The sequence below is a fragment of the Coregonus clupeaformis genome, chromosome 21 (genome assembly GCF_020615455.1).
Source record: "Coregonus clupeaformis isolate EN_2021a chromosome 21, ASM2061545v1, whole genome shotgun sequence".
Classification (NCBI taxonomy): Eukaryota; Metazoa; Chordata; class Actinopteri; order Salmoniformes; family Salmonidae; genus Coregonus; species Coregonus clupeaformis.
This window is the reverse complement of record NC_059212.1, coordinates 43,473,410-43,498,522: the sequence shown is the minus strand read 5'-3', so window position 1 is coordinate 43,498,522 and position 25,113 is coordinate 43,473,410. Positions and strand designations below refer to the sequence as shown.

The window sequence follows — 25,113 nt, the reverse complement described above, 5'->3', positions numbered from 1 at the left end:
AGGGTTGGAACCAAAGTGTTGGGCTGTGTTTCCAGGGGACCCTAATTAGCCAGCCAACATATTCATGCTTCGCCTATTCCTCTCTGATAAGATACCTTTGCACAAACATGCTTATGTAGACATACACCAGCACTGGTACCAGGCTGTATTAGCTAACTAGCTACATTTTCTCTGACTCTTAGTACATTTAGCAAGCTATCTAGCCAGATAACTAGTGATTAGCATTAGCGGCTAACACAAATTATTTTAGCAACACCTTGCTAAGAAAAGAGAAACTAGAAGATAGTAGTTGCAGACAGTAAGATAGCAGAGTCGACCCCAGTCCGACTCAGAACTAGGGCTGTGGGGGTCATTTTGTCAGCCGGTGATTGTCATGCAAATAACTGCCGGTCTCATGGTAATTGACCGTTAATTAACAAACATTTTTAGCATCTCCTGGCTTCCACAGGTCTCTGTCAGCGGTTTTCGGCCGAGCTGCTCCTCCCCTCCTTGTTCGGCAGCTTCTGTGCGTCGTGCTCCCCGGAGTACTAGCTGCCACCGTTTCGATGTTTCATGTTTGTTTGGTTTTTTGTCTGTTTGTACACCTGTCCCTTGTTAGTGTTTGATTTTGTTTCCTATTTAGTTATCGTGTGTTGGGTCAGGTGTTATGTGTGATTGTTTTTTTGTCAAGCTGTTGCTCTCGGGATTTACTCTCGTGTTTTGTTGTGTTTTCGAGAGTCCGCACTGTGTGCTCTATCGTTGTTTTACGCACTGTGTTTATTTGTGTAATTTGTATTTTGCCTCCCGGTTGGGTTGGCTGTTCGCCTGTTTGGTGCTGCTTTTCGTTGACTAAAGTCTGTTCACGAACGCCCGTGTTTCCAGCGCTTGATTTCCACCGCATCTACACTCAGCTACTGACAGAATCACACATCAACCCATGGAATCAGCAGGAGCAACCGCGCCAACGACATCATGGAGGACCGTCTTCGTGGGCAGGAGCACAGGATCAACCAGATCGGTCACGCCCTGGATCGGGTGATGAACACTCTCCACCGATGGGAAAGCAGCGGTGTACCCCACGCCCCACCTACCGGACCATCCCCATCGGTCAGTCCTCCTGTTCCCCTTTCCGGAACCCAGCGGGATTCGGCTCTCGCTCCCGAGGCGTACGCGGCTCCGCTGCCGGGTGTCAAGGGTTCCTGCTGCAAGTGGAGCTCTACCTCGCCACCGTACACCCGGCGCCCTCGGGACACGAGCGTCTCGGCCCTCATCTCCTGTCTCACCGGCAAGGTTGGAGTGGGCCAACGCCCGAATGGAGGAGAATAGAGCGCCGCTACTATTACCTATGCGGAGTTCTCCCGCCCGCTTCCGTGCCGTGTTTGACCATCCACCAGAAGGAAGGCGGCGGGGAGCGTCTGTTCGTACCTCCGACAGGGGATGAGACGCACAGGATTTTGCTTTGGAGTTCCGGACTCTAGCGGCAGATGCAGGGTGGAATGAGCGGGCCCCTCATAGACCAGCTTCCGCTGCAGCCTCCGGGAGGGCGTCCAGAGAGAGTTGGCGTGCAGGGATACCACGTTGTCGTTTGACCAACTGGTCGACATGGCCATTCGGCTGACACCCTGCTCGCCACCCGTGGGCGTCCCGGTGGGGGTTGCCCATTCCACCTTCCGCACCTCCGAGCCGAGCCCTATGGAGCTCGGAGGTGCTGGCGCTAGAGAACGGAGGAGTAGGAACCCGAGGGGCCGTTCCCTCACCAACTGTGGCCGTGGAGGCACACCGCGGCTAGGTGTTGGGAGGTCCCCTGGGGTGAAGGCAGGCCACGCATTGGGGAGTCCTCCCAGGTGAGTAGGCGCCCTACTTACCCAGAGCTTTCTGTCGTTCACATAACCTTGCCTGTTTGTTTCCCACAGATTGCACCTCGTTCCCAGCATAAGGCGCTAGTAGATTCAGGCGCAGCTGGGAATTTTGTAGATCGCCAGTTCTGTGTAGAGTTAGGGATTCCTCTCCTTCCCGTTGATAAGCCTTTCCCTGTACATGCCTAGATAGCCGTCCGTTAGGATCTGGGTTAATTAGGGAGGTTACAGCGCCCTTAGGATGAGACGCAGGGGGTCATGAGGAGACGATTCAGCTCTATCTGATTGACTCTCCTGCGTATCCGGTGGTGCTGGGACTTCCCTGTTGATTACCCATGATCCTACTATTTCTGTGGAGAGAGGGCTCTTAAAGGGTGGTCTGTTACAGTGTGAGGGGCTTGTCTGGGTGTTTCCATAGGGCGACCTCGGTGGAGAGTCCAAATCAAATGCCCGCACTGCATATTCCCCCAGTATGAGGATTTGACACTGGTGTTTAGTAAGACAAGGGCGGCGCAGCTGCCGCCTCATAGACAGGGGATTGTGCGATAGATCTCCAGTTAGGAGCAGCACTCCCGCGAAGCATGTTATCCCTTGTCTCAAGAGGAGAGGAAGCGATGGAAACTTACATCACCGAGTCTCTGAGACAGGATACATACGAACCTCCACTTCACCCCTTCCTCGAGCTTCTTTTTTGTGAAGAAAAAAAGATGGAGGTTTGCGCCCGTGTATTGATTACCTTGGTCTCAATCAGATTACGGTGAAGTACAGTTATCCACTTCCTCTGATTGCGACTATAGCGGAGTCATTACCCGGTGCTCAGTTCTTCACAAAAATTGGATCTCAGGAGCGCATATAACTTGGTGCGCATTAGAGAGGGCGATGAATGGAAGACAGCATTTAGCACGACCTCCGGTCATTACGAGTATCTCGTCATGCCATATGGGTTAATGAATGCTCCCTCAGTCTTCCAATCCTTTGTAGATGAGATTTTCCGGGACATGCAGGGGCAGGGGTAGTCGTGTACATAGACGATATTCTGGTGTACAGTTCTACCCGAGCTGAGCATGTAGCCCTGGTGCGCCGCAGTGTTGAGGGGCAGGGAGCATGACCTATATGTCAAGGCAGAGAAATGTCTGTTCTTTCAAAGTCGGTCTCCCTTTTTTGGGTTATCAGTTGTCTGCGTCAGGGTGAAGATGGAGGTTGACCGGGTGTCAGCTGTGCGTAGTGGCAAACCCCAACCACTGTGAAAGAGGTGCAACAGTTCTTGGGTTTTCGAATTATTACCGGAGGGTTTATCCGGGGATTTTTGGACAGGTGGCAGCTCCCATAATGTCTCTGTTGAAGGGGGGTCCGTGCGCTTGCGGTGGTCATCTGAGGCGGACAGGGCTTTTGGGAGACTGAAGGACCTGTTTACCTCGGCGCGGTGTTGGCGCATCCGGATCCCGCGTTACCATTCCAGGTAGAGGTAGACGCGTCCGAGGCCGGTATTGGGGCCGTCCTCTCACAACGGTCTGGCACACCACCTAAGCTCCGCCCCTGTGCTTTTTATTCTAAGAAGCTCAGTCCGGCGGAGCGAGATTATGGCGTAGGGGACAGGGAGCTGTTAGCTCGTGGTACAGGCCCTAAAGGTGTGAGTTATTGGCTTGAGGGGGCTCAACACCCTTTCCCATTTTGACGGACCACCGTAACCTGGAGTACATCCGGGCAGCTAGGAGACTGAATCCTCGCCAGGCCCACTGGACTATGTTTCTAGCCCGGTTTGTGTTTAAAATCACTTACATCCCTGGGTCCCAGAACGGGAAGGCAGATGCCCTGTCTCGGCGGTATGACACGGAGGAGAGGTCCGTTGAGCCCACTCCCATACTACCAAAGTCTTGTTTGGTGGCACCGGTGGTATGGGAGGTCGATGCAGAGATCGGCGCGTTACGCACCGACCCAAGTCCTCCACAGTGTCCAGTGGGTCGGACGTCGCTTCGCTCGAGTGCTGCGATCGCCTCATTTATTGGGCTCATACGTCCCCCTCCTCTGGACATCCAGGTATCGGCCGGACAGTTCACTGCCTTAGCACTAAGTACTGGTGGCCAACGTTAGCCAGGGATGTGAGGGTTTATGTCTCCTCCTGTTCGGTGTGTGCACAGTGTAAGGCGCCCAGACATTTGCCCAGGGGTAAGCTACAACCCCTGCCCGTTCCACCGACCCTGGTCCCACCTCTCGGTGGACTTTGTTACAGACCTTCCCCCTCACAGGGGAATACTACCATCCTGGTCGTTGTGGATCGGTTCTCGAAGGCCTGTCGTCTCCTTCCCATGCCAGGTCTCCCTACTGCCCTACAGACCGCTGAGGCTCTGTTTACCCATGTCTTCCGGCATTCGGGGTACCCGAGGATATAGTGTCTGATCGAGGCCCCCAGTTCACCTCCAGAGTGTGGAGAGCCTTTATGGAACGGTTGGGGTTTCGGTGAGCCTTACCTCGGGTTACCACCCGAGAGTAATGGGCAGGTTGAACGTGTCAACCAGGATGTGGGTAGGTTTCTGAGGTCTTATTGCCAGGGCCGGCCGGAGGAGTGGGCGAGATACGTTCCGTGGGCCGAGATGGCGCAGAACTCTCTCCGCCACTCCTCCACCCAACTAACCCCTTTCCAGTGTGTGTTAGGGTACCAGCCGGTTCTGGCACCTTGGCACGAGGCCAGATCGAGGCCCCCTGCGGTGGATGAGTGGGTGCGGCGCTCGGAGGAGACATGGGACGCTGCCCACGTCCATCTGCAGCGGGCCATCCGTCGGCATAAGACGGCGCCGATCTCCACCGCAGTGAGGGGCCTGTATACGCACCTGGAGATCGAGTCTGGCTCTCGACCAGAAACTCTGCCCCTCCGCCTGCCCTGCCGGAAGCTGGGTCGGCGGTTTGTGGGGCCATTCAAAGTCCTGAGGAGGTTGAACGAGGTGTGTTACAGGTTAGAACTGCCTATTGATTACAGGAATATTAACCCCTCGTTCCATGTGTCTCTCCTCAGGCCGGTGGTAGCTGGTCCACTCCAGGACTATGAGATAGAGGAGATTCCTCTGCCCCCGTTGGACATCGAGGGGGCTCCGGCGTACACTGTGAGGTCCATCCTTGATTCGAGACGCCGGATGGGGGGTCTCCAATATCTCGTGGAGTGGGAGGGGTACGGCCCGGAGGAGCGGTGCTGGGTGCCGAGGAGGGACATATTAGACCTGTCCCTACGCGCCCTGCTCCGCGTCGTCCTGGTCGTCCCCGAGGCCGGGATCGTTGTTTTACGCACTGTGTTTATTTGTGCGTAATTTGTATTTTGCCTCCCGGTTGGGTTGGCTGTTCGGTGCTGCTTTCGTTTACTAAAGTCTGTTCACGAACGCCCGTGTTTCCTGCGCTTGATTTCCACACCGCATCTACACTCAGCTACTGACATCTACAAGCTACTGATGCAGACCTTTGGAACATCTACATTTAAAAAAAGTATAATAAATCCATTTAATATAGCCTACACCATCACACTAAATCCATTATTTATTTTAGACAGGTCTAAAGAAACATGATTGAAGAAAATGCAACCTATTTCAGAACGGAATAGCATATTCTGTATTGTCCTTACGTTAGGCCCTGATCTGGCAATGGCTGTGGGCTGCACTAGTTCATAAGATTTGCTTAGAATTCCGTGGCATTATTTTATAGTATGAAAAATACAATTTAACATAGCCGAATTAAAATAGAAAATACATTTTCTCCATGAGTATGCACATGCGGCTATTCTGTGTTGAGCAGTTAAGAAAGCAGGTCCTTCTATATGCTTAATTTAGAGTTATTTCTGTCACTTTAGTTGTTCTACAAACGTTGGGCTATATGTTTGATCATTAATACATTGTAAGGCTGCATGATGCGACTAATGATGAATTGAAAAAAGTTGCATGAAAGGCATGAGCTCTGCTTTGTTTTTTTGCGCAGGCTGTACACACTTCATCAGTCTCTCATTCCCAAATTGACAAGCACTTGATAATATTCTCAACCATCAGACTATTCTTAATTTAATCAGTTCTTTAGATATGAGCCTATGAGTGGAATAATTTTTTTATTTAGAATGGCCCACAAAAAACATCATCCATAGCCTGCACTGGAATAACAAATGGAGGTTACATGTGGTTAAGTTTTTAATATGTAAGCATAGTCAGGGCATTCACAAGGCTAGGGGAAGCTGTTCTTAAAGTAAATTGCCAAAATGATATAGCCTAATTAGGCGACTCCTGTCTATACAGAAATACAATAATTTTAAAAAGGCTACTAAAGCATGATTTGGCCACAGATGATTATTAGCTTCTTTTTTTTTTTTTTTAAGAAGTTGTGGATTGTTTTAAATCTTATTGCCTACAGTCGAAAGGAAAGGCAGCGAGCAATTTGGGCAGATTATTGTTGAGTTGCGACAGTCTGTGAAAAGTAGATAGGCCAAGCCAGGCATATTGAAATATTTAAAAATACAATCGCAGGAAAACATAGTTCGGAAAGCAAATAATTATCGTTGTAAAGAGAAGACAACGAAAATACTAATCTGTTTTTTAGTTATCAAAATTCTCAATTTAACTGAGCAAACAACAGCATAGCCTATCTTATTGGGCACCAGGGTAGAGCATCGGCAATATGCGCGTATTCACCATTTATCGTAGTTGTTTCAGTGGTACTTAACGGTTTGTTTTTTTGACAATAATTTCCTCCAGTTGAGACGGACGTCATATTCTATTTTTATGACCCCTCGTCGTTTTTATTCATCTGTTTGTCAGCAGAGTAAAAAAAAATATTCTGCTAATGTCTCCAGTAGAATAGTAGTAATAGTAGTAGTAAAATTGCATTTAATGTGTTTATAAAGAAAGAAGAAACATATGTGATAGAGCCTAGGGCTACTATACGCTATACGCTCTCAGCCATGAATTGAACTGTCTTTTTTTTTTTTGCGAAGGCTATGTTTGGAGTTATTTCTAATCAAATCAAATTTTAATGGGTCGCATACACACGTTTAGCAGATGTTATTGCGGGTGTAGCGAAATGCTTGTGTTCCTAGCTCCAACAGTGCAGTAGTATCTAATAAATTCACAACAATACACACACACATCTAAAAGTAAAAGATTGGAATTAAGATATATAGAAATATTAGGATGAGCAATGTCGGAGTCCGGTGTGTGTGTGTGTGTGTATACATATATGTGATGGATGTATAGACATTATGGACAGTATGTGGATGGAATATGTAGTATACAGTGAGGGAAAAAGGTATTTGATCCCCTGCTGATTTTGTACGTTTGCCCACTGATAATTTCTTTGTCAATCTATAATTTTAATGGTAGGTTTATTTGAACAGTGAGAGACAGAATAACAACAAAAAATGTTATAAATTGATTTGCATTTTAATTAGGGAAATAAGTATTTGACCCCCTCTCAATCAGAAAGATTTCTGGCTCCCAGGTGTCTTTTATACAGGTAACGAGCTGAGATTAGGAGCACACTCTTAAAGGGAGTGCTCCTAATCTCAGCTTGTTACCTGTATAAAAGACACCTGTCCACAGAAGCAATCAATCAGATTCCAAACTTTCCACCATGGCCAAGACCAAAGAGCTCTCCAAGGATGTCAGGGACAAGATTGTAGACCTATACAAGGCTGGAATGGGCTATAAGACCATCGCCAAGCAGCTTGGTGAGAAGGTGACAACAGTTGGTGCGATTATTCGCAAATGGAAGAAACACAAAAGACCTGTCAATCTCCCTCGGCCTGGGGCTCCATGCAAAATCTCACCTAGTTGCAATGATCATGAGAACGGTGAGGAATCAGCCCAGAACTACACGGGAGGATCTTGTCAATGATCTCAAGGCAGCTGGGACCATAGTCAACAAGAAAACAATTGGTAACACACTACCCCGTGAAGGACTGAAATCCTGCAGTGCCCGCAAGGTCCCCCTGCTCAAGAAAGCACATATACATGCCCGTCTGAAGTTTGCCAATGAACATCTGAATTATTCAGAGGAGAACTGGCTGAAAGTGTTGTGGTCAGATGAGACCAAAATCGAGCTCTTTGGCATCAACTCAACTCGCTGTGTTTGGAGTAGGATGAATGATGCCTATGACCCCAAGAACACCATCCCCACCGTCAAATATGGAGGTGGAAACATTATGCTTTGGGGGGTTTTTTTCCTGCTAAGGGACAGGACAACTTCACCGCATCAAAGGGACGATGGACGGGGCCATGTACCGTCAAATCTTGGATGAGAACCTCCTTCCCTCAGCCAGGGCATTGAAAATGGGTAGTGGATGGGTATTCCAGCATGACAATGACCCAAGGCAACAAACGAGTGGCTCAAGAAGAAGCACATTAAGGTCCTGGAGTGGCCTAGCCAGTCTCCAGACCTTAATCCCATAAAAATCTGTGGAGGGAGCTGAAGGTTTGAGTTGCCAAACGTCAGCCTCGAAACCTTAATGACTTGGAGAAGATCTGCAAAGAGGAGTGGGACAAAATCCCTCCTGAGATGTGTGCAAACCTGGTGGCCAACTACAAGAAACGTCTGACCTCTGTGATTGTCAACAAGGGTTTTGCCACCAAGTACTAAGTCATGTTTTGCAGAGGGGGTCAAATACTTATTTCCCTCATTAAAATGCAAATCAATTTCTAACATTTTTGACATGCGTTTTTTCTGGATTTTTGTTGTTGTTATTCTGTCTCTCACTGTTCAAATAAACCTACCATTAAAATGATAGACTGATCATGTCTTTGTCAGTGGGCAAACGTACAAAATCAGCAGGGGATCAAATACTTTTTTCCCCCTCACTGTATCTGCAGAGTAGGTGGATAGAATAGTCTATGTACAGCAATAGTTGAATAGGATGGCCTCGACTAGAATACAGTATACATATGAATAGGATGGCCTCGACTAGAATACAGTATACATATGAATAGGATGGCCTCGACTAGAATACAGTATACATATGAATAGGATGGCCTCGACTAGAATACAGTATACATATGAATAGGATGGCCTCGACTAGAATACAGTATACATATGAATAGGATGGCCTCGACTAGAATACAGTATACATATGAATAGGATGGCCTCGACTAGAAACAGTATACATATGAATAGGATGGCCTCGACTAGAATACAGTATACATATGAATAGGATGGCCTCGACTAGAATACAGTATACATATGAATAGGATGGCCTCGACTAGAATACAGTATACATATGAATTTGGCCACTTTTGTTGTGATACAAACTGTGGGCTAGGCTGCATGATGTGTGGACTATGATTTTACCCCTGAGGTACTGACTTGTTGCACCCTCTACAACCACCGTGATTATTATTTGACCCTGCCGGTCATCTATGAACGTTTGTGTCACGTTGTATAATGACAGGAAGACAGGCGCAGGAATACGTATTAAGGGTTGTATTTCTCCGCCCAACACCAGGTACGTCATAACAAACGACGGGGACGAAGCCCAAAACAAACACGTACATATTTATAACACAGGGCTGTAACTCAAACAAAAGATCGAGGTGTAAACCTCTAAATACATACACTGGACGAGACCCGTAAAAACACGAGCACAATACACGGTACTCACGAGACCAACGGACATGGGACAATAATCGACAGAGACAATGGGGAACAGAGGGCACATATATACACATACTAATCAGGGGGAATGGGAACCAGGTGTGCGTAATGAGACAAGACAGTCCGGGGTTGGTGGTAATGAACCATGTCAGTGACGCTTAGAAGGCCGGTGACGTTGACCTCCGGAACTGATGAACGGAATGAGCAGCAGTACCGGGGGGGATCCGTGACAGTTTGAACATCTTGAAGAACGATCTGGCCTTAATGGCCGTGTACTCTTATAATCTCCACCCGTCACAGCCAGAAGAGGACTGGCCACCCCTCAGAACCTGGTTATTCTCTAGGTTTCTTCCTAGGTTCCTGCCTTTCTATGGAGTTTTTCCTAGCCACCTTGCTTCTACATCTGCATGGCTTGCTGTTTGGGGTTTTAGGCTGGGTTTCTGTATAGCACTTTGTGACATCTGCTGATGTAAAAATGGGCCTTATAAATACAATTGACTGATTGATTGATAATGCGTGACTTTTTTATGCTATAAAAAATGTTGACACGGTTGACCGCATCTCCATTTATTCACAGCATGGACCCTTTCAATCACGAGTGTCTTCTTCTTCTTCAAGTGGGGTTTATCGGGGGCTGGCATCCAACGTTATGGTGCATTACCGCCACCTACTGTACTGGAGTGTGGGCCAGAGACAGGGAGAAACTAAATCCTACCTGCCAGCCTCGTTTCTCTTAAAATATATAATTAAATATTTGAGATTGTATCTAATGACTACTCTACTCGATATACTCGTTAAACTCAATTCCTGTATCCCCTTCTCCCTCATACTAGATCTCAGCCTCTCTCTTTCCCTCTGATACTGCCCACACTAATACATGCTCCACTGTCTCTGTTTCCTGGCAATAATCACACTTTCCTGTTGGATGCTTTCCTATCAAGTTTAAAAGTCTTATTCTACCGGCTGTGTCCCACACAGTAACGAGAGCCTCCTCTCTTCTGTCCCTTCCTGCCGTCCTCCCAGGTCAAATCAAATCACATTTTATTTGTCACATGCACCGAATCCAACAGGTGTAGACCTTACAGTGAAATGCTTACTTACAAGCCCTTAACCAACAATGCAGTTTTAAAAAGTAAGTGAGAACAATTTGCTAAATAAACTAAAGGAAAAATAGTAACACAATAAAAATAACAATAACGAGGCTATACACAAGGGGTACCGCTACCGAAAGACCAATTAATAAATAAAAAGGATCAGAATTGGGCTGCCTGTGTAAATGCAGCCTTTATGTGTTTTTAAAATGTTCTAGCTAATAAATAAAATCAACCAACCAGTCAATTACACCCTTCGCTGACAATCACACACCAAAACGACACAGAAAGAAATAGTGCCACCTGGAGGTGAGGAAATACGTTTCCGATTCGCCGTCGTCACTCTTCACCAACCGCGTGTGTCCTGCCGTGGTCCAGTTCTGTTCTGCTGGGGACCTGTCTGGGTAGAGGTGCTCTGCCGTGGGACGGATCAATCCAACAAGCTCTGCCGTGGTCCAGTTCTGTTCTGCTGGGGACCTGTCTGGGTAGAGGTGCTCTGCCGTGGACGGATCAATCCAACAAGCTCTGCCGTGGAACGGATCAATCCAACAAGCTATTGACGCTGTCTTTACACGGGTAAATGATTCAACTGGAACTATGGAATGTAAGACAAAGATAACAGCCCTAAAACAGTATCCGTTTATTTCGGTTTTGCTTTGAGCATCACATTGTGTTGTTTAACTATTCTGGCTCGCTAGCTAGGTTACCTAGCTAGTTAGCTTAGCTATGGCTTTATGCGGTAACTTTTACCTTAATAGTTAGCTAGCCACCTCGCCAAGAATCTCTGAACCTTTCTGTTTGCTTGCTAATTGACGGCTAGCTAGATAGCAAGCTACATATTTTATGGCTAGCTGAGTGTCAATGTTGGAACTAGGGACTTAACGTTAGCTAGCTAGTGGTAATTACTAGCTAATGTTAGCTAGCTTGCTTGTTATCTAGCTAGTTAACTAAATAGCTAGATAGATATATAGCCAGCTCAACTGTCAGTTTACCCAACAGCTTCCTTAATTTGTAACTAGGTCAATTCAAAGGTTCCACAGTGGTTCAGGATAAACCTGTAGTAAGATAATAGATCCAGTCACTGAAACAGATTACATGAATTCAGTAGGCCTACGTTTTAGTTGACATTTGTTGTAAATTAAAGCATGTACATTTTGGCTGACCCTCCTTTTTTCAGATAAAGCCATGAACCAAGAGAAACTCTCCAAACTTCAGGCCCTGGTCCGGATAGGTGGAAAGGTAACGACCTACTATCTTTACACTTGAATTTACATTTCGTTATGACACAGCCATGACTACACCGTAGTCACTTTTCCGTATCTGGTAATGTAATAGGTTGGTATGGTAACCTAACTGCCTGTGATAAAGCAGCTGCCAGTCCTGTTTCCCTGAGTTAAGCATTCCTATTATGGACAGATGCTTTGGCCCATTCAGCCTGGGACCTGTGTGGCCAGACTATGGGCCCCAGGGCTTTGTCTCTGACTGTCTAGTAGGGGCCCCATCCTGCTGTGCTGTCTCCTCTCCACAGCTAGATGGCACTGTTGGCACTCAGGATATCACTAACCTGTTATTTCAAGGGGTTCTTCAAAATTGCTTTTTATTTGATTTATTTAACCTTTATTTAACTAGGCAAGTCAGTTAAGAACAAATTCTTATTTACAATGACGGCCTACACCGGCCAAACCCGGACCACGCTGGGCCAATTGTGCGCCGCCCTATGGGACTTCCAATCACGGCCGGTTGTGATACAGCCTGGAATCGAACCAGGGGGTCTGTAGTGACGCCTCGAGCACTGAGATGCAGTGCCTTAGACCGCTGCGCCACTCGGTCTGTAGTGACGCCTCGAGCTCTGAGATGCAGTGCCTTAGACCGCTGCTCCACTCGGTCTGTAGTGACGCCTCGAGCACTGAGATGCAGTGCCTTAGACCGCTGCGCCACTCGGTCTGTAGTGACGCCTCGAGCACTGAGATGCAGTGCCTTAGACCGCTGCGCCACTCGGGTCTGTAGTGACGCCTCGAGCACTGAGATGCAGTGCCTTAGACCGCTGCGCCACTCGGTCTGTAGTGACGCCTCGAGCACTGAGATGCAGTGCCTTAGACCGCTGCGCCACTCGGTCTGTAGTGACGCCTCTAGCCCTGAGATGCAGTGCCTTAGACCGCTGCGCCGCTCGGTCTGTAGTGACGCCTCGCACTGAGATGCAGTGCCTTAGACCGCTGCGCCACTCGGTCTGTAGTGACGCCTCGAGCACTGAGATGCAGTGCCTTAGACCGCTGCGCCACTCGGTCTGTAGTGACGCCTCGAGCTCTGAGATGCAGTGCCTTAGACCGCTGCGCCACTCGGGAGCTTAAGTTGACGATGGTTTTAAATTAGGCTTCTACGCCATTGTGCTGACCTGAGATGGTTCAAAATGAGTTGACAAATGTTTGAGAGAAGACTCGTATACATTTCCCTGGGCTCTGAGTCTAAGCAATGGGCAGAAGATTCTATCTGTGTTCACTGCGTGTGTGTGTTGTATCCAAAGTCATTCTATGGTTGCATCGGTCACCTCCATTCCCTTTCATGGCTGCTCTGCAGTGTTTCTCTTGTTTGTACTCGGTCCCACTGGAATAATATGACAACCAGTTGTTGTCCTCACTTGTTGTTCTTGTCCGCCATGAACTCTTAAGGCTTCATGCCACAACGACTACCGCCCTGTAGAACTCACATCTGTAATCATGAAGTACTTCGAAAGGCTGGTTATGGCACATATCAACTCCATCATCCCAGACACTCTAAACCCACTCCAATTTGCATACCACCCCAACAGATCCATAGACTCAATCTCAATTGCACTCCACACACTGCCCACACCCATCTATGTGAGAAATTCTGTTTGACTACAGCTCAACATTCAACACCATTGTCCTCTCCAAGCTAGTCAACAAAATTAGGACCCTGGGCAGGGTTTCCGTAAAGAAAATGTGGGCGCCTCAGCGTTTTAATTTACCGGACATTTGAGAACTGTACCTGACCCATATGCATTGGGAGCATAACCTGATTAGGGTGTCCACACCCACAGTGCTCAGAATGACAAATCACATTTAGATTATGGTGATTCATATTAACAGAACATGCAAGTTGAGGATGCAACGATATTTACATTTACGTCATTTAGCAGACGCTCTTATCCAGAGCGACTTACAAATTGGTGCATTCACCTTATAGCCAGTGGGATAACCACTTTACAATGTTTTGTTTTTTTGGGGGGTGGGGTAAGGGGGGGGGGTTGACCTTCGTACCAAATTCCGATACGCACCTTAAAGATGTTAGAATAACTGTCCACATTTTACTTTTCCTCAGCCAACAGGACGAATAACAAACAGCCAAATCACCAGCTGTCAGTCTACTATCCCCCATAGGAGAAATGTTGACCTATTCTATTGGTCAGCTTGTGGAGAAAGAAACAGCCTATCCCAAACAGACTCTGGGACAGTTGTGTGACGATAAATCCCAAATTCATCCAACCAGTAGGCCTCGGATACATGAGGCTCATCCAACCAGTAGGCCTCGGATACATGAGGCTCATCCAACCAGTAGGCCTCGGATACATGAGGTTCATCCAACCAGTAGGCCTCGGATACATGAGGCTCATCCAACCAGTAGGCCTCAGATACATGAGGTTCATCCAACCAGTAGGCCTCAGATACATGAGGTTCATCCAACCAGTAGGCCTCGGATACATGAGGCTCATCCAACCAGTAGGCCTCGGATACATGAGGCTCATCCAACCAGTAGGCCTCAGATACATGAGGTTCATCCAACCAGTAGGCCTCGGATACATGAGGCTCATCCAACCAGTAGGCCTCGGATACATGAGGCTCATCCAACCAGTAGGCCTCGGATACATGAGGCTCATCCAACCAGTAGGCCTCGGATACATGAGGCTCATCCAACCAGTAGGCCTCGGATACATGAGGTTCATCCAACCAGTAGGCCTCGGATACATGAGGCTCATCCAACCAGTAGGCCTCGGATACATGAGGCTCATCCAACCAGTAGGCCTCAGATACATGAGGCTCATCCAACCAGTAGGCCTCGGATACATGAGGCTCATCCAACCAGTAGGCCTCAGATACATGAGGCTCATCCAACCAGTAGGCCTCGGATACATGAGGCTCATCCAACCAGTAGGCCTCGGATACATGAGGCTCATCCAACCAGTAGGCCTCAGATACATTAGTCTGATGCAACTGATCAGAACGTTTAGCTTAGAATGCTGATAAACTATTATTTATTCACATAAGTGCAGCAATGCACTGTCTCTAATACACACTGTCTCTATACACACTGTCTCTATACACACTGTCTCTATACACACTGTCTCTATACACACTGTCTCTATACACACTGTCTCTATATACACACTGTCTCTATATACACACTGTCTCTATACACACTGTCTCTATACACACTGTCTCTAATACACACTGTCTCTATACACACTGTCTCTATACACACTGTCTCTATATACACACTGTCTCTATATACACACTGTCTCTATACACACTGTCTCTATACACACTGTCTCTATACACACTGTCTCTAATACACACTGTCTCTAATACACACTGTCTCTAATACACACTGTCTCTAATACACACTGTCTCTAATACACACTGTCTCTAATACACACACACAACACGCGCACACATTCATATTGAATCTACACACCCACTCACATACAAGCATCATATACGCTGCTGCTACTCTGTTTATCATATATCCTGATGCCTAGTCACCTTACCCCTATACATATCTACCTCTATCACTCCAGTATCCCTGCACATTGTTAATATGGTACTGGAACTGACCCTGTATATAGTCACCTGACCCCTATACATATCATATGCTTACTTACTTTCTCATGTTCTTCTTATTTGTATTTGTTTGATATTGATTACTGCATTGTTGGGTTTGGAGCTTGCAAGAAAGGCATTTCGCTGTACTTGTGCACGTGACATAAAAACGTGTTGTTGTCCTCAGGGAACAGCTCGTAGGAAGAAGAAGGTGGTTCACAGAACAGCGACGGCTGACGACAAAAAACTCCAGAGTTCCTTGAAGAAACTGGCAGTGAACAACATCTCTGGTATTGAGGAGGTATGCCAAACATTCACTCCCATCACACCTTTCTCCCAAGTAGTATTATTATGTCATCAACAATTTCCGACAAACTGATTGTATGGATTCTTTTCTTCTTTTGACTACACTCCAAAGTTTAGATTTGAAATCGAACAATGACTATGAGGTTTAAAGTGCAGACTGTCAGCTTTATTTAGAGGTGTTTTCATCCATATCAGGTGAACCGTTTAGAAATTACAGGACTTTTTGTACCTAGTCCCTCCATTTTAGGGGACCAAAAGTATTGGGACATGTATTAAAGTAGTAAAAAGTGTTGAATTTGTTCCCATATTCGTAGCACACAACGATTACATCAAGCTTGTGACACTACAAACTTGTTGGATACATTTTGCTGTTTGTTTTGGTTGGGTTTCAGATTATTTTGTGCCCAATAGAAGTGAATGGTAAATAATGTATTGTATCAATTTGGAGTCACTTTTTTTTAATTGTAAATAAGAATATATCTTTCTAAACACTTCTACATTAATGTGGATGCTACCATGATTACGTATAATCTTGAATTAATCGTGAATAATGATGAGTGAGAAAGTTAAACACACAAATATCATATCCACAAGACATGCTAACCTCTCACCATTACAATAACAGGGTAGGTTAGCATTTTTTGGAAGGGTATGATATTTGTGCATCTAACTCATCATTTTGGGACCAAATACTACACTTTTTACCACTTTAATACACATATAAGGGAATTTGTCCCAATACTTTTGGTCCCCTAAAATGGGGGGACAATGCACAAAAAGTGGTGTAATTTCTAATTGGTTCACCCAATATGGATGAAAATACCCTCAAATTAAAACTGACAGTCTGCACTTTAACCTCATAGTCATTGTTTGATTTGAAAACAAAACGTTTGGAGTATAGAGCCAAAAGAAGGAAATGCTTCCCTGTCCCAGTAACTACGGAGGGCACTATATATACAGAGCATTCGGAAAGTATTCAGACCCCTTCCCTTTTTCCACTTTTGTTCACGTTACAGCCTTATTCAAAAAAAATGTTTCCTTTTTTCAAAATCCTCATTAATCTGAACACAATACCCCAAAATGACAAAGCGAAAACAGGTTTTTAGAAATGTTTGCAAATGTATTAAAAATGAACACATACCGTATTTACATAAGTATTCAGACCATTTGCTAATGAGACTCAAAATTAAGCTCAGGTGCATCCTGTTTCATTGATCATCCTTGAGATGTTTCTACAACTTGATTGGAGTCCACCTGTGGTAAATTCAATTGATTGGACATGATTTTGAGAGGCAAACACCTGTCTATATAAGGTCCCACAGTTGACAGTGCATGTCAGAGCAAAAACCAAGCCATGAGGTCGAAGGAATTGTCCGTAGAGCTCTGAGACAGGATTGTGTCGAGGCACAGATCTGGGGAAGGGTACCAAAAAATCTCTGCAGCATTGAAGGTCCCCAAGAACATAGTGGCCTCCATCATTCTTAAATGGAAGAAGTTTGGAACCATCAAGACTCTTCCTAGAGCTGGTCGCCCGGCCAAACTGAGCAATCAGGGGAGAAGGGCCTTGGTCAGGTAGGTGACCAAGAACCCGATGGTCACTCTGACAGAGCTCCAGAGTTCCTCTGGGGAAATGGGAAAACCTTCCAGAAGGACAACCATCTATGCAGCACTCCACCAATCAGGCCTTTATGGTAGAGTGGCCAGAAGGAAGCCACTCCTCAGTAAAAGGCACATGACAGCCCGCTTGGAGTTTGCCAAAAGCCACTCTCAGACCATGAGAAACAAGATTCTCTGGTCTGATGAAACCAAGATTGAACTCTTTGGCCTGAATGCCAAGCAACACGTCTGGAGGAAACCAGGCACCGCTCATCACCTGGCCAATACCATCTCTACGGTAAAGCATGGTGGAGGCAGCATCATCCTGTGGGGATGTTTTTCAGCGGCAGGGACTGGGAGACTAGTCAGGATCGAGGGAAAGATGAACGGAGCAAAGTACAGAGAGATCCTTGATGAAAGGCTGTAATCGCTGCCAAAGGTGCTTCAACAAAGTACTGAGGAAAGGGTCTGAATACTTATGTAAATGTTTTTATAAAAAGCAGTTTTTGCTTTGTCATTATGGGGTATTGTGTGTAGATTGATGAGGGGAAAAAACAATTTAATCCATTTTAGAATAAGGATGTAACGTAACAATGTGGAAAAAGTCAAGGAGTCTGAATACTTTCCAAATGCACTGTATGTATGTATGTATGTATGTATGTATGGACCAGTGATATCCAATTCCAGAACTAGAGGAGACCCCTGGTATTGACAACTGGTGTCCAACCGCCATCTTAATTATCCTCCCCCAGGTCAACATGATAAAGGACGATGGCACAGTGATCCACTTCAACAACCCCAAGGTGCAGGCCTCTCTGTCTGCCAACACGTTTGCCATCACAGGCCATGCAGAGAACAAACAGCTCACAGAGATGCTCCCGGGCATCCTCAGCCAGCTGGGGGCAGACAGCCTCACCAGCCTCCGCAAACTGGCTGAGCAGTTCCCACGCCAAGGTGGGTGGGACATGGAGACACCGATATGCACACACAGATCGACAGACGGAGACAGACAGACAGAGGGACAACTTCTAACGTGGTCACATCCACACTGTCCCCTATATAGTCACATCCACACTGTCCCCTATATAGTCACATCCACACTGTCCCCTATATAGTCACATCCACACTGTCCCCTATATAGTCACATCCACACTGTCCCCTATATAGTCACATCCACAATGTCCCCTATATAGTCACATCCACACTGTCCCCTATATAGTCACATCCACACTGTCCCCTATATAGTCACGCATCCACACTGTCCCCTATATAGTCACATCCACACACTGTCCCCTATATACCATCCACACATGTCCCCTATATAGTCACGCATCCACACATGTCCCCATATAGTCACGCATCCACACATGTCCCCTATATAGTCACGCATCCACACCTGTCCCCTATATAGTCACGCATCCACACTGTCCCCTATATAGTCACGCATCCACACACTGTCCCCTATATAGTCACACATCCACACTGTCCCCTATATAGTCACATCCACACACTGTCCCCTATATAGTCACATCCACACACTGTCCCCTATATAGTCACGCATCCACACTGTCCCCTATATAGTCACATCCACACTGTCCCCTATATAGTCACATCCACACACTGTCCCCTATATAGTCACATCCACACACTGTCCCCTATATAGTCACATCCACACACTGTCCCCTATATAGTCACATCCACACACTGTCCCCTATATAGTCACATCCACACACTGTCCCCTATATAGTCACGCATCCACACACTGTCCCCTATATAGTCACCCATCCACACACTGTCCCCTATATAGTCACGCATCCACACACTGTCCCCTATATAGTCACGCATCCACACACTGTCCCCTATATAGTCACGCATCCACACACTGTCCCCTATATAGTCACATCCACACTGTCCCCTATATAGTCACCATCCCACACTGTCCCCTATATAGTCACGCATCCACACTGTCCCCTATATAGTCACGCATCCACACTGTCCCCTATATAGTCACGATCCACACACTGTCCCCTATAGTCACATCCACACACTGTCCCCTATATAGTCACATCCACACACTGTCCCCTATATGTCACATCCACACTGTCCCCTATATAGTCACGCATCCACACACTGTCCCCTATATAGTCACGCATCCACACACTGTCCCCTATATAGTCACGCATCCACACACTGTCCCCTATATAGTCACGCATCCACACACTGTCCCCTATATAGTCACGCATCCACACACTGTCCCCTATAGTCACCATCCACACTGTCCCCTATATAGTCACGCATCCACACACTGTCCCCTATATAGTCACGCATCCACACACTGTCCCCTATATAGTCACACATCCACACACTGTCCCCTATATAGTCACACATCCACACACTGTCCCCTATATAGTCACACATCCACACACTGTCCCCTATATAGTCACACATCCACACACTGTCCCCTATATAGTCACGCATCCACACACTGTCCCCTATATAGTCACGCATCCACACACTGTCCCCTATATAGTCACGCATCCACCCTGTCCCCTATAGCACGCATCCACACACTGTCCCCTATATAGTCACGCATCCACACACTGTCCCCATATAGTCACGCATCCACACACTGTCCCCTATATAGTCACGCATCCACACACTGTCCCCTATAGTCACGCATCCACACACTGTCCCCTATATAGTCACGCATCCACACACTGTCCCCTATATAGTCACGCATCCACACACTGTCCCCTATATAGTCACGCATCCACACACTGTCCCCTATATAGTCACGCATCCACACACTGTCCCCTATATAGTCACGCATCCACACACTGTCCCCTATATAGTCACGCATCCACACACTGTCCCCTATATAGTCACGCATCCACACACTGTCCCCTATATAGTCACGCATCCACACACTGTCCCCTATATAGTCACGCATCCACACACTGTCCCCTATATAGTCACGCATCCACACACTGTCCCCTATATAGTCACCATCCACACACTGTCCCCTATATAGTCACGCATCCACACACTGTCCCCTATATAGTCACACATCCACACACTGTCCCCTATATAGTCACGCATCCACACACTGTCCCCTATATAGTCACGCATCCACACACTGTCCCCTATATAGTCACGCATCCACACACTGTCCCCTATATAGTCACGCATCCACACACTGTCCCCTATATAGTCACGCATCCACACACTGTCCCCTATATAGTCACGCATCCACACACTGTCCCCTATATAGTCACGCATCCACACACTGTCCCCTATATAGTCACGCATCCACTGTCCATCCCATCCACACTGTCCCCTATATAGTCACGCATCCACACACTGTCCCCTATAGTCACGCATCCACACACTGCCACACTGTCCCCTATATAGTCACGCATCCACACACTGTCCCCCTATATAGTCACGCATCCACACACTGTCCCCTATACAGTCACAGCCCTATAGTCACGCATCCACACACTGTCCCCTATAGTCACGCATCCACACACTGTCCCCTATATAGTCACGCATCCACACACTGTCCCCTATATAGTCACGCATCCACACACTGTCCCCTATATAGTCACGCATCCACACACTGTCCCCTATATAGTCACGCATCCACACACTGTCCCCTATATAGTCACGCATCCACACACTGTCCCCTATATAGTCACGCATCCACACACTGTCCCCTATATAGTCACGCATCCACACACTGTCCCCTATATAGTCACGCATCCACACACTGTCCCCTATAGTCACCCATCCACACACTGTCCCCTATATAGTCACGCATCCACACACTGTCCCCTATAGTCACGCATCCACACACTGTCCCCTATATAGTCACGCATCCACACACTGTCCCCTATATAGTCACGCATCCACACACTGTCCCCTATATAGTCACGCATCCACACACTGTCCCCTATATAGTCACGCATCCACACACTGTCCCCTATATAGTCACGCATCCACACACTGTCCCCTATATAGTCACGCATCCACACACTGTCCCCTATATAGTCACGCATCCACACACTGTCCCCTATATAGTCACGCATCCACACACTGTCCCCTATAGTCACGCATCCACACACTGTCCCCTATATAGTCACGCATCCACACACTGTCCCCTATATAGTCACGCATCCACACACTGTCCCCTATATAGTCACGCATCCACACACTGTCCCCTATATAGTCACGCATCCACACACTGTCCCCTATATAGTCACATCCACACACTGTCCCCTATATAGTCACGCATCCACACACTGTCCCCTATATAGTCACCCATCCACACACTGTCCCCTATATAGTCACGCATCCACACACTGTCCCCATATAGTCACGCATCCACACACTGTCCCCTATATAGTCACGCATCCACACACTGTCCCCTATATAGTCACGCATCCACACACTGTCCCCTATATAGTCACGCATCCACACACTGTCCCCTATATAGTCACGCATCCACACACTGTCCCCTATATAGTCACGCATCCACACACTGTCCCCCTATATAGTCACGCATCCACACACTGTCCCCTATATAGTCACGCATCCACACACTGTCCCCTATATAGTCACGCATCCACACACTGTCCCCTATATAGTCACACATCCACACACTGTCCCCTATATAGTCACGCATCCACACACTGTCCCCTATATAGTCACGCATCCACACACTGTCCCCTATAGTCACGCATCCACACACTGTCCCCTAATAGTCACGCATCCACACACTGTCCCCTATATAGTCACGCATCCACACACTGTCCCCTATATAGTCACGCATCCACACACTGTCCCCTATATAGTCACGCATCCACACACTGTCCCCTATATAGTCACGCATCCACACACTGTCCCCTTATAGTCACGCATCCACACACTGTCCCCTATATGTCACGCATCCACACACTGTCCCCTATATAGTCACGCATCCAAACACTGTCCCCTATATAGTCACGCATCCACACACTGTCCCCTATATAGTCACGCATCCACACACTGTCCCCTATATAGTCACGCATCCACACACTGTCCCCTATATAGTCACGCATCCACACACTGTCCCCTATATAGTCACGCATCCACACACTGTCCCCTATAGTCACGCATCCACACACTGTCCCCTATAGTCACGCATCCACACACTGTCCCCTATATAGTCACGCATCCACACACTGTCCCCTATATAGTCACGCATCCACACACTGTCCCCTATATAGTCACGCATCCACACACTGTCCCCTATATAGTCACGCATCCACACACTGTCCCCTATAGCTCCATCCACACACTGTCCCCTATATAGTCACGCATCCACACACTGTCCCCTATATAGTCACGCATCCACACACTGTCCCCTATATAGTCACGCATCCACACACTGTCCCCCATATAGTCACGCATCCACACACTGTCCCCATATAGTCACGCATCCACACACTGTCCCCTATATAGTCACGCATCCACACACTGTCCCCTATATAGTCACGCATCCACACACTGTCCCCTATATAGTCACCATCCACACACTGTCCCCTATATAGTCACGCATCCACACACTGCCCCTATATAGTCACATGCACACACTGTCCCCCTATATAGTCACGCATCCACACACTGTCCCCTATATAGTCACCCATCCACACACTGTCCCCTATAGTCACCCATCCACACACTGTCCCCTATATAGTCACGCATCCACACACTGTCCCCTATATAGTCACGCATCCACACACTGTCCCCTATATAGTCACGCATCCACACACTGTCCCCTATATAGTCACGCATCCACACACTGTCCCCTATAGTCACGCATCCACACACTGTCCCCTATATAGTCACGCATCCACACACTGTCCCCTATATAGTCACGCATCCACACCTGTCCCCTATATAGTCACGCATCCACACACTGTCCCCTATATAGTCACGCATCCACACACTGTCCCCTATATAGTCACACATCCACACACTGTCCCCTATATAGTCACACATCCACACACTGTCCCCTATATAGTCACGCATCCACACACTGTCCCCTATATAGTCACATCCACACACTGTCCCCTATATAGCCACGCATCCACACACTGTCCCCTATATAGTCACGCATCCACACACTGTCCCCTATATAGTCACGCATCCACACGCTGTCCCCTATATAGTCACGCATCCACACACTGTCCCCTATATAGTCACGCATCCACACACTGTCCCCTATATAGTCACGCATCCACACACTGTCCCCTATATAGTCACGCATCCACACACTGTCCCCTATATAGTCACACATCCACACACTGTCCCCTATATAGTCACATCCACACACTGTCCCCTATATAGCCACGCATCCACACACTGTCCCCTATATAGTCACATCCACACGCTGTCCCCTATATAGTCACCCATCCACACACTGTCCCCTATATAGTCACACATCCACACACTGTCCCCTATTAAATGTATATTTCTACCCATTTCTTCTCCAATTGCAGCACTTGACAACAAAGCGACGTCAATCAGCAAACCAGAAGATATTGAAGAGGAGGATGACGATGTTCCAGGTATTGTTTCACACAACGCTTTGTTGTTAAATCACAGCATCATGTAACCTTTGACCCTTTACTGTGATGTGAATTATCATGTGGAGGTACAGTATGTTGGTCTCCCTCCCTGGTGTGTGATACGGTGCCGGTACGGCATGGGGTTTAGGATTATCTCCATGTGGGGGTTTAGGATTATCTCCATGTGATCTTGGAACAGTTTTCAGCCATTTTAAATATGTTAATCACTAGCCTGAGAACAGGTGATTTGCTTGGTTTCACTTTGAATTTGGCTTAGCAGAAGAATCATTCTGGACACAGCCAGGCTAGTTTCTCATATTGAATTAAATATTATGTGTGTGTAGGTTTGCATCATATGAGACTCCTCTGGAATTGACTCCCATCTCTACTCTCCACAGATCTTGTAGAAAACTTTGATGAGGCGTCAAAGAATGAAGCCGACTGAACCAATCCAACTCCAACCCTCTACTACCCTCCACCTAGTACCAACTACCCAGTACCTGCTCAGTACCCCACCTACTAACCAGTACCCACCCCCTCTATCATGTGGGCTCAAACAGGGGGCCTGTTCAGGAAGATGTAACGTTACAGAACGTTCAGCTAAAAATGTAACGTATAGAACAGATATGAATGTCTGTCAAATGCAACAGGGAATCATGTCAGCTCTATCCGTTCTGTTTCAATCTGTGACGTTCAGAATGTTTCACGTTAACTGAATACACCCCAGACCTCTCTGTTACGGTAGAACTGTTGTTGATGGAAAGGCGTCGTCTGGGGTATTTTAACCTCAGAGAAACCAACTTGGGGCTGTGTGTCCCAAATGGCTCCCTATTCACAGGGTTCTGGTCAAAAGTAGTGCACTATGTAGGGTATAGGGTGCGATCTGGGACGCCGGACCCGTGTACCAACCCATAGCAACACAACAATACATCATGTGTTTTTTTAACAGGCTGTCGCATTCAGGACTAGATTCCCCCTTGAGTGACTAGGGCACTTAGGTCGTGGCTGAAATGGCACCCTATCCTCTTGCACTATACAGTGAATAGGGTCCCATTTCGAAACGCACCTTCAGTACAGCCGTCAGTCATCTAAAGGTTTAAAAGGCCCTTTGCTATAGAACGTCTAACGCGTTCCAACCCAGCCGTGTCAGACAGCATTGGTCTTATTGAATTGTTTTTCTTCCTGTGTTATTAAAAACAAAATAAGTGATCCATTAATATTTAGTTTGCTG

The 25,113-nt window shown here is 47.1% G+C and overlaps 1 protein-coding gene across 3 annotated transcripts; it reads left to right on the top strand.

The window, feature by feature from the left end:
- The first annotated feature begins 10,849 nt into the window (after nt 1–10,849).
- On the top strand, nt 10,850–25,099 carry LOC121563734 (transcription factor BTF3 homolog 4). 3 transcript variants are annotated; one of them, XM_045205914.1, is made up of 7 exons: nt 10,855–10,987; nt 11,038–11,138; nt 11,712–11,773; nt 15,557–15,670; nt 18,024–18,225; nt 23,814–23,882; nt 24,281–25,099. In XM_045205914.1, the coding sequence occupies exons 2-7, from the start codon at nt 11,132–11,134 to the stop codon at nt 24,325–24,327; spliced, it is 501 nt and encodes a 166-aa protein (XP_045061849.1). In that variant the 5' UTR covers nt 10,855–10,987; nt 11,038–11,131; the 3' UTR covers nt 24,328–25,099. The 3 variants fall into 3 exon arrangements, with proteins under 3 accessions (XP_041731394.2, XP_041731393.2, XP_045061849.1); XM_041875460.2 differs by having other exon boundaries at nt 10,850–11,110; XM_041875459.2 differs by having other exon boundaries at nt 10,850–11,138.
- The last annotated feature ends 14 nt before the right edge of the window (nt 25,100–25,113 follow it).

Bases quoted from the DNA above. Each gene is read 5' to 3' on its own strand.
- LOC121563734 (XM_041875459.2), top strand. The intron at 15,671-18,023 runs GTATGCCAAACA...ATCCTCCCCCAG, and splicing joins ACATCTCTGGTATTGAGGAG to GTCAACATGATAAAGGACGA. The intron at 23,883-24,280 runs GTATTGTTTCAC...TACTCTCCACAG, and splicing joins GGAGGATGACGATGTTCCAG to ATCTTGTAGAAAACTTTGAT.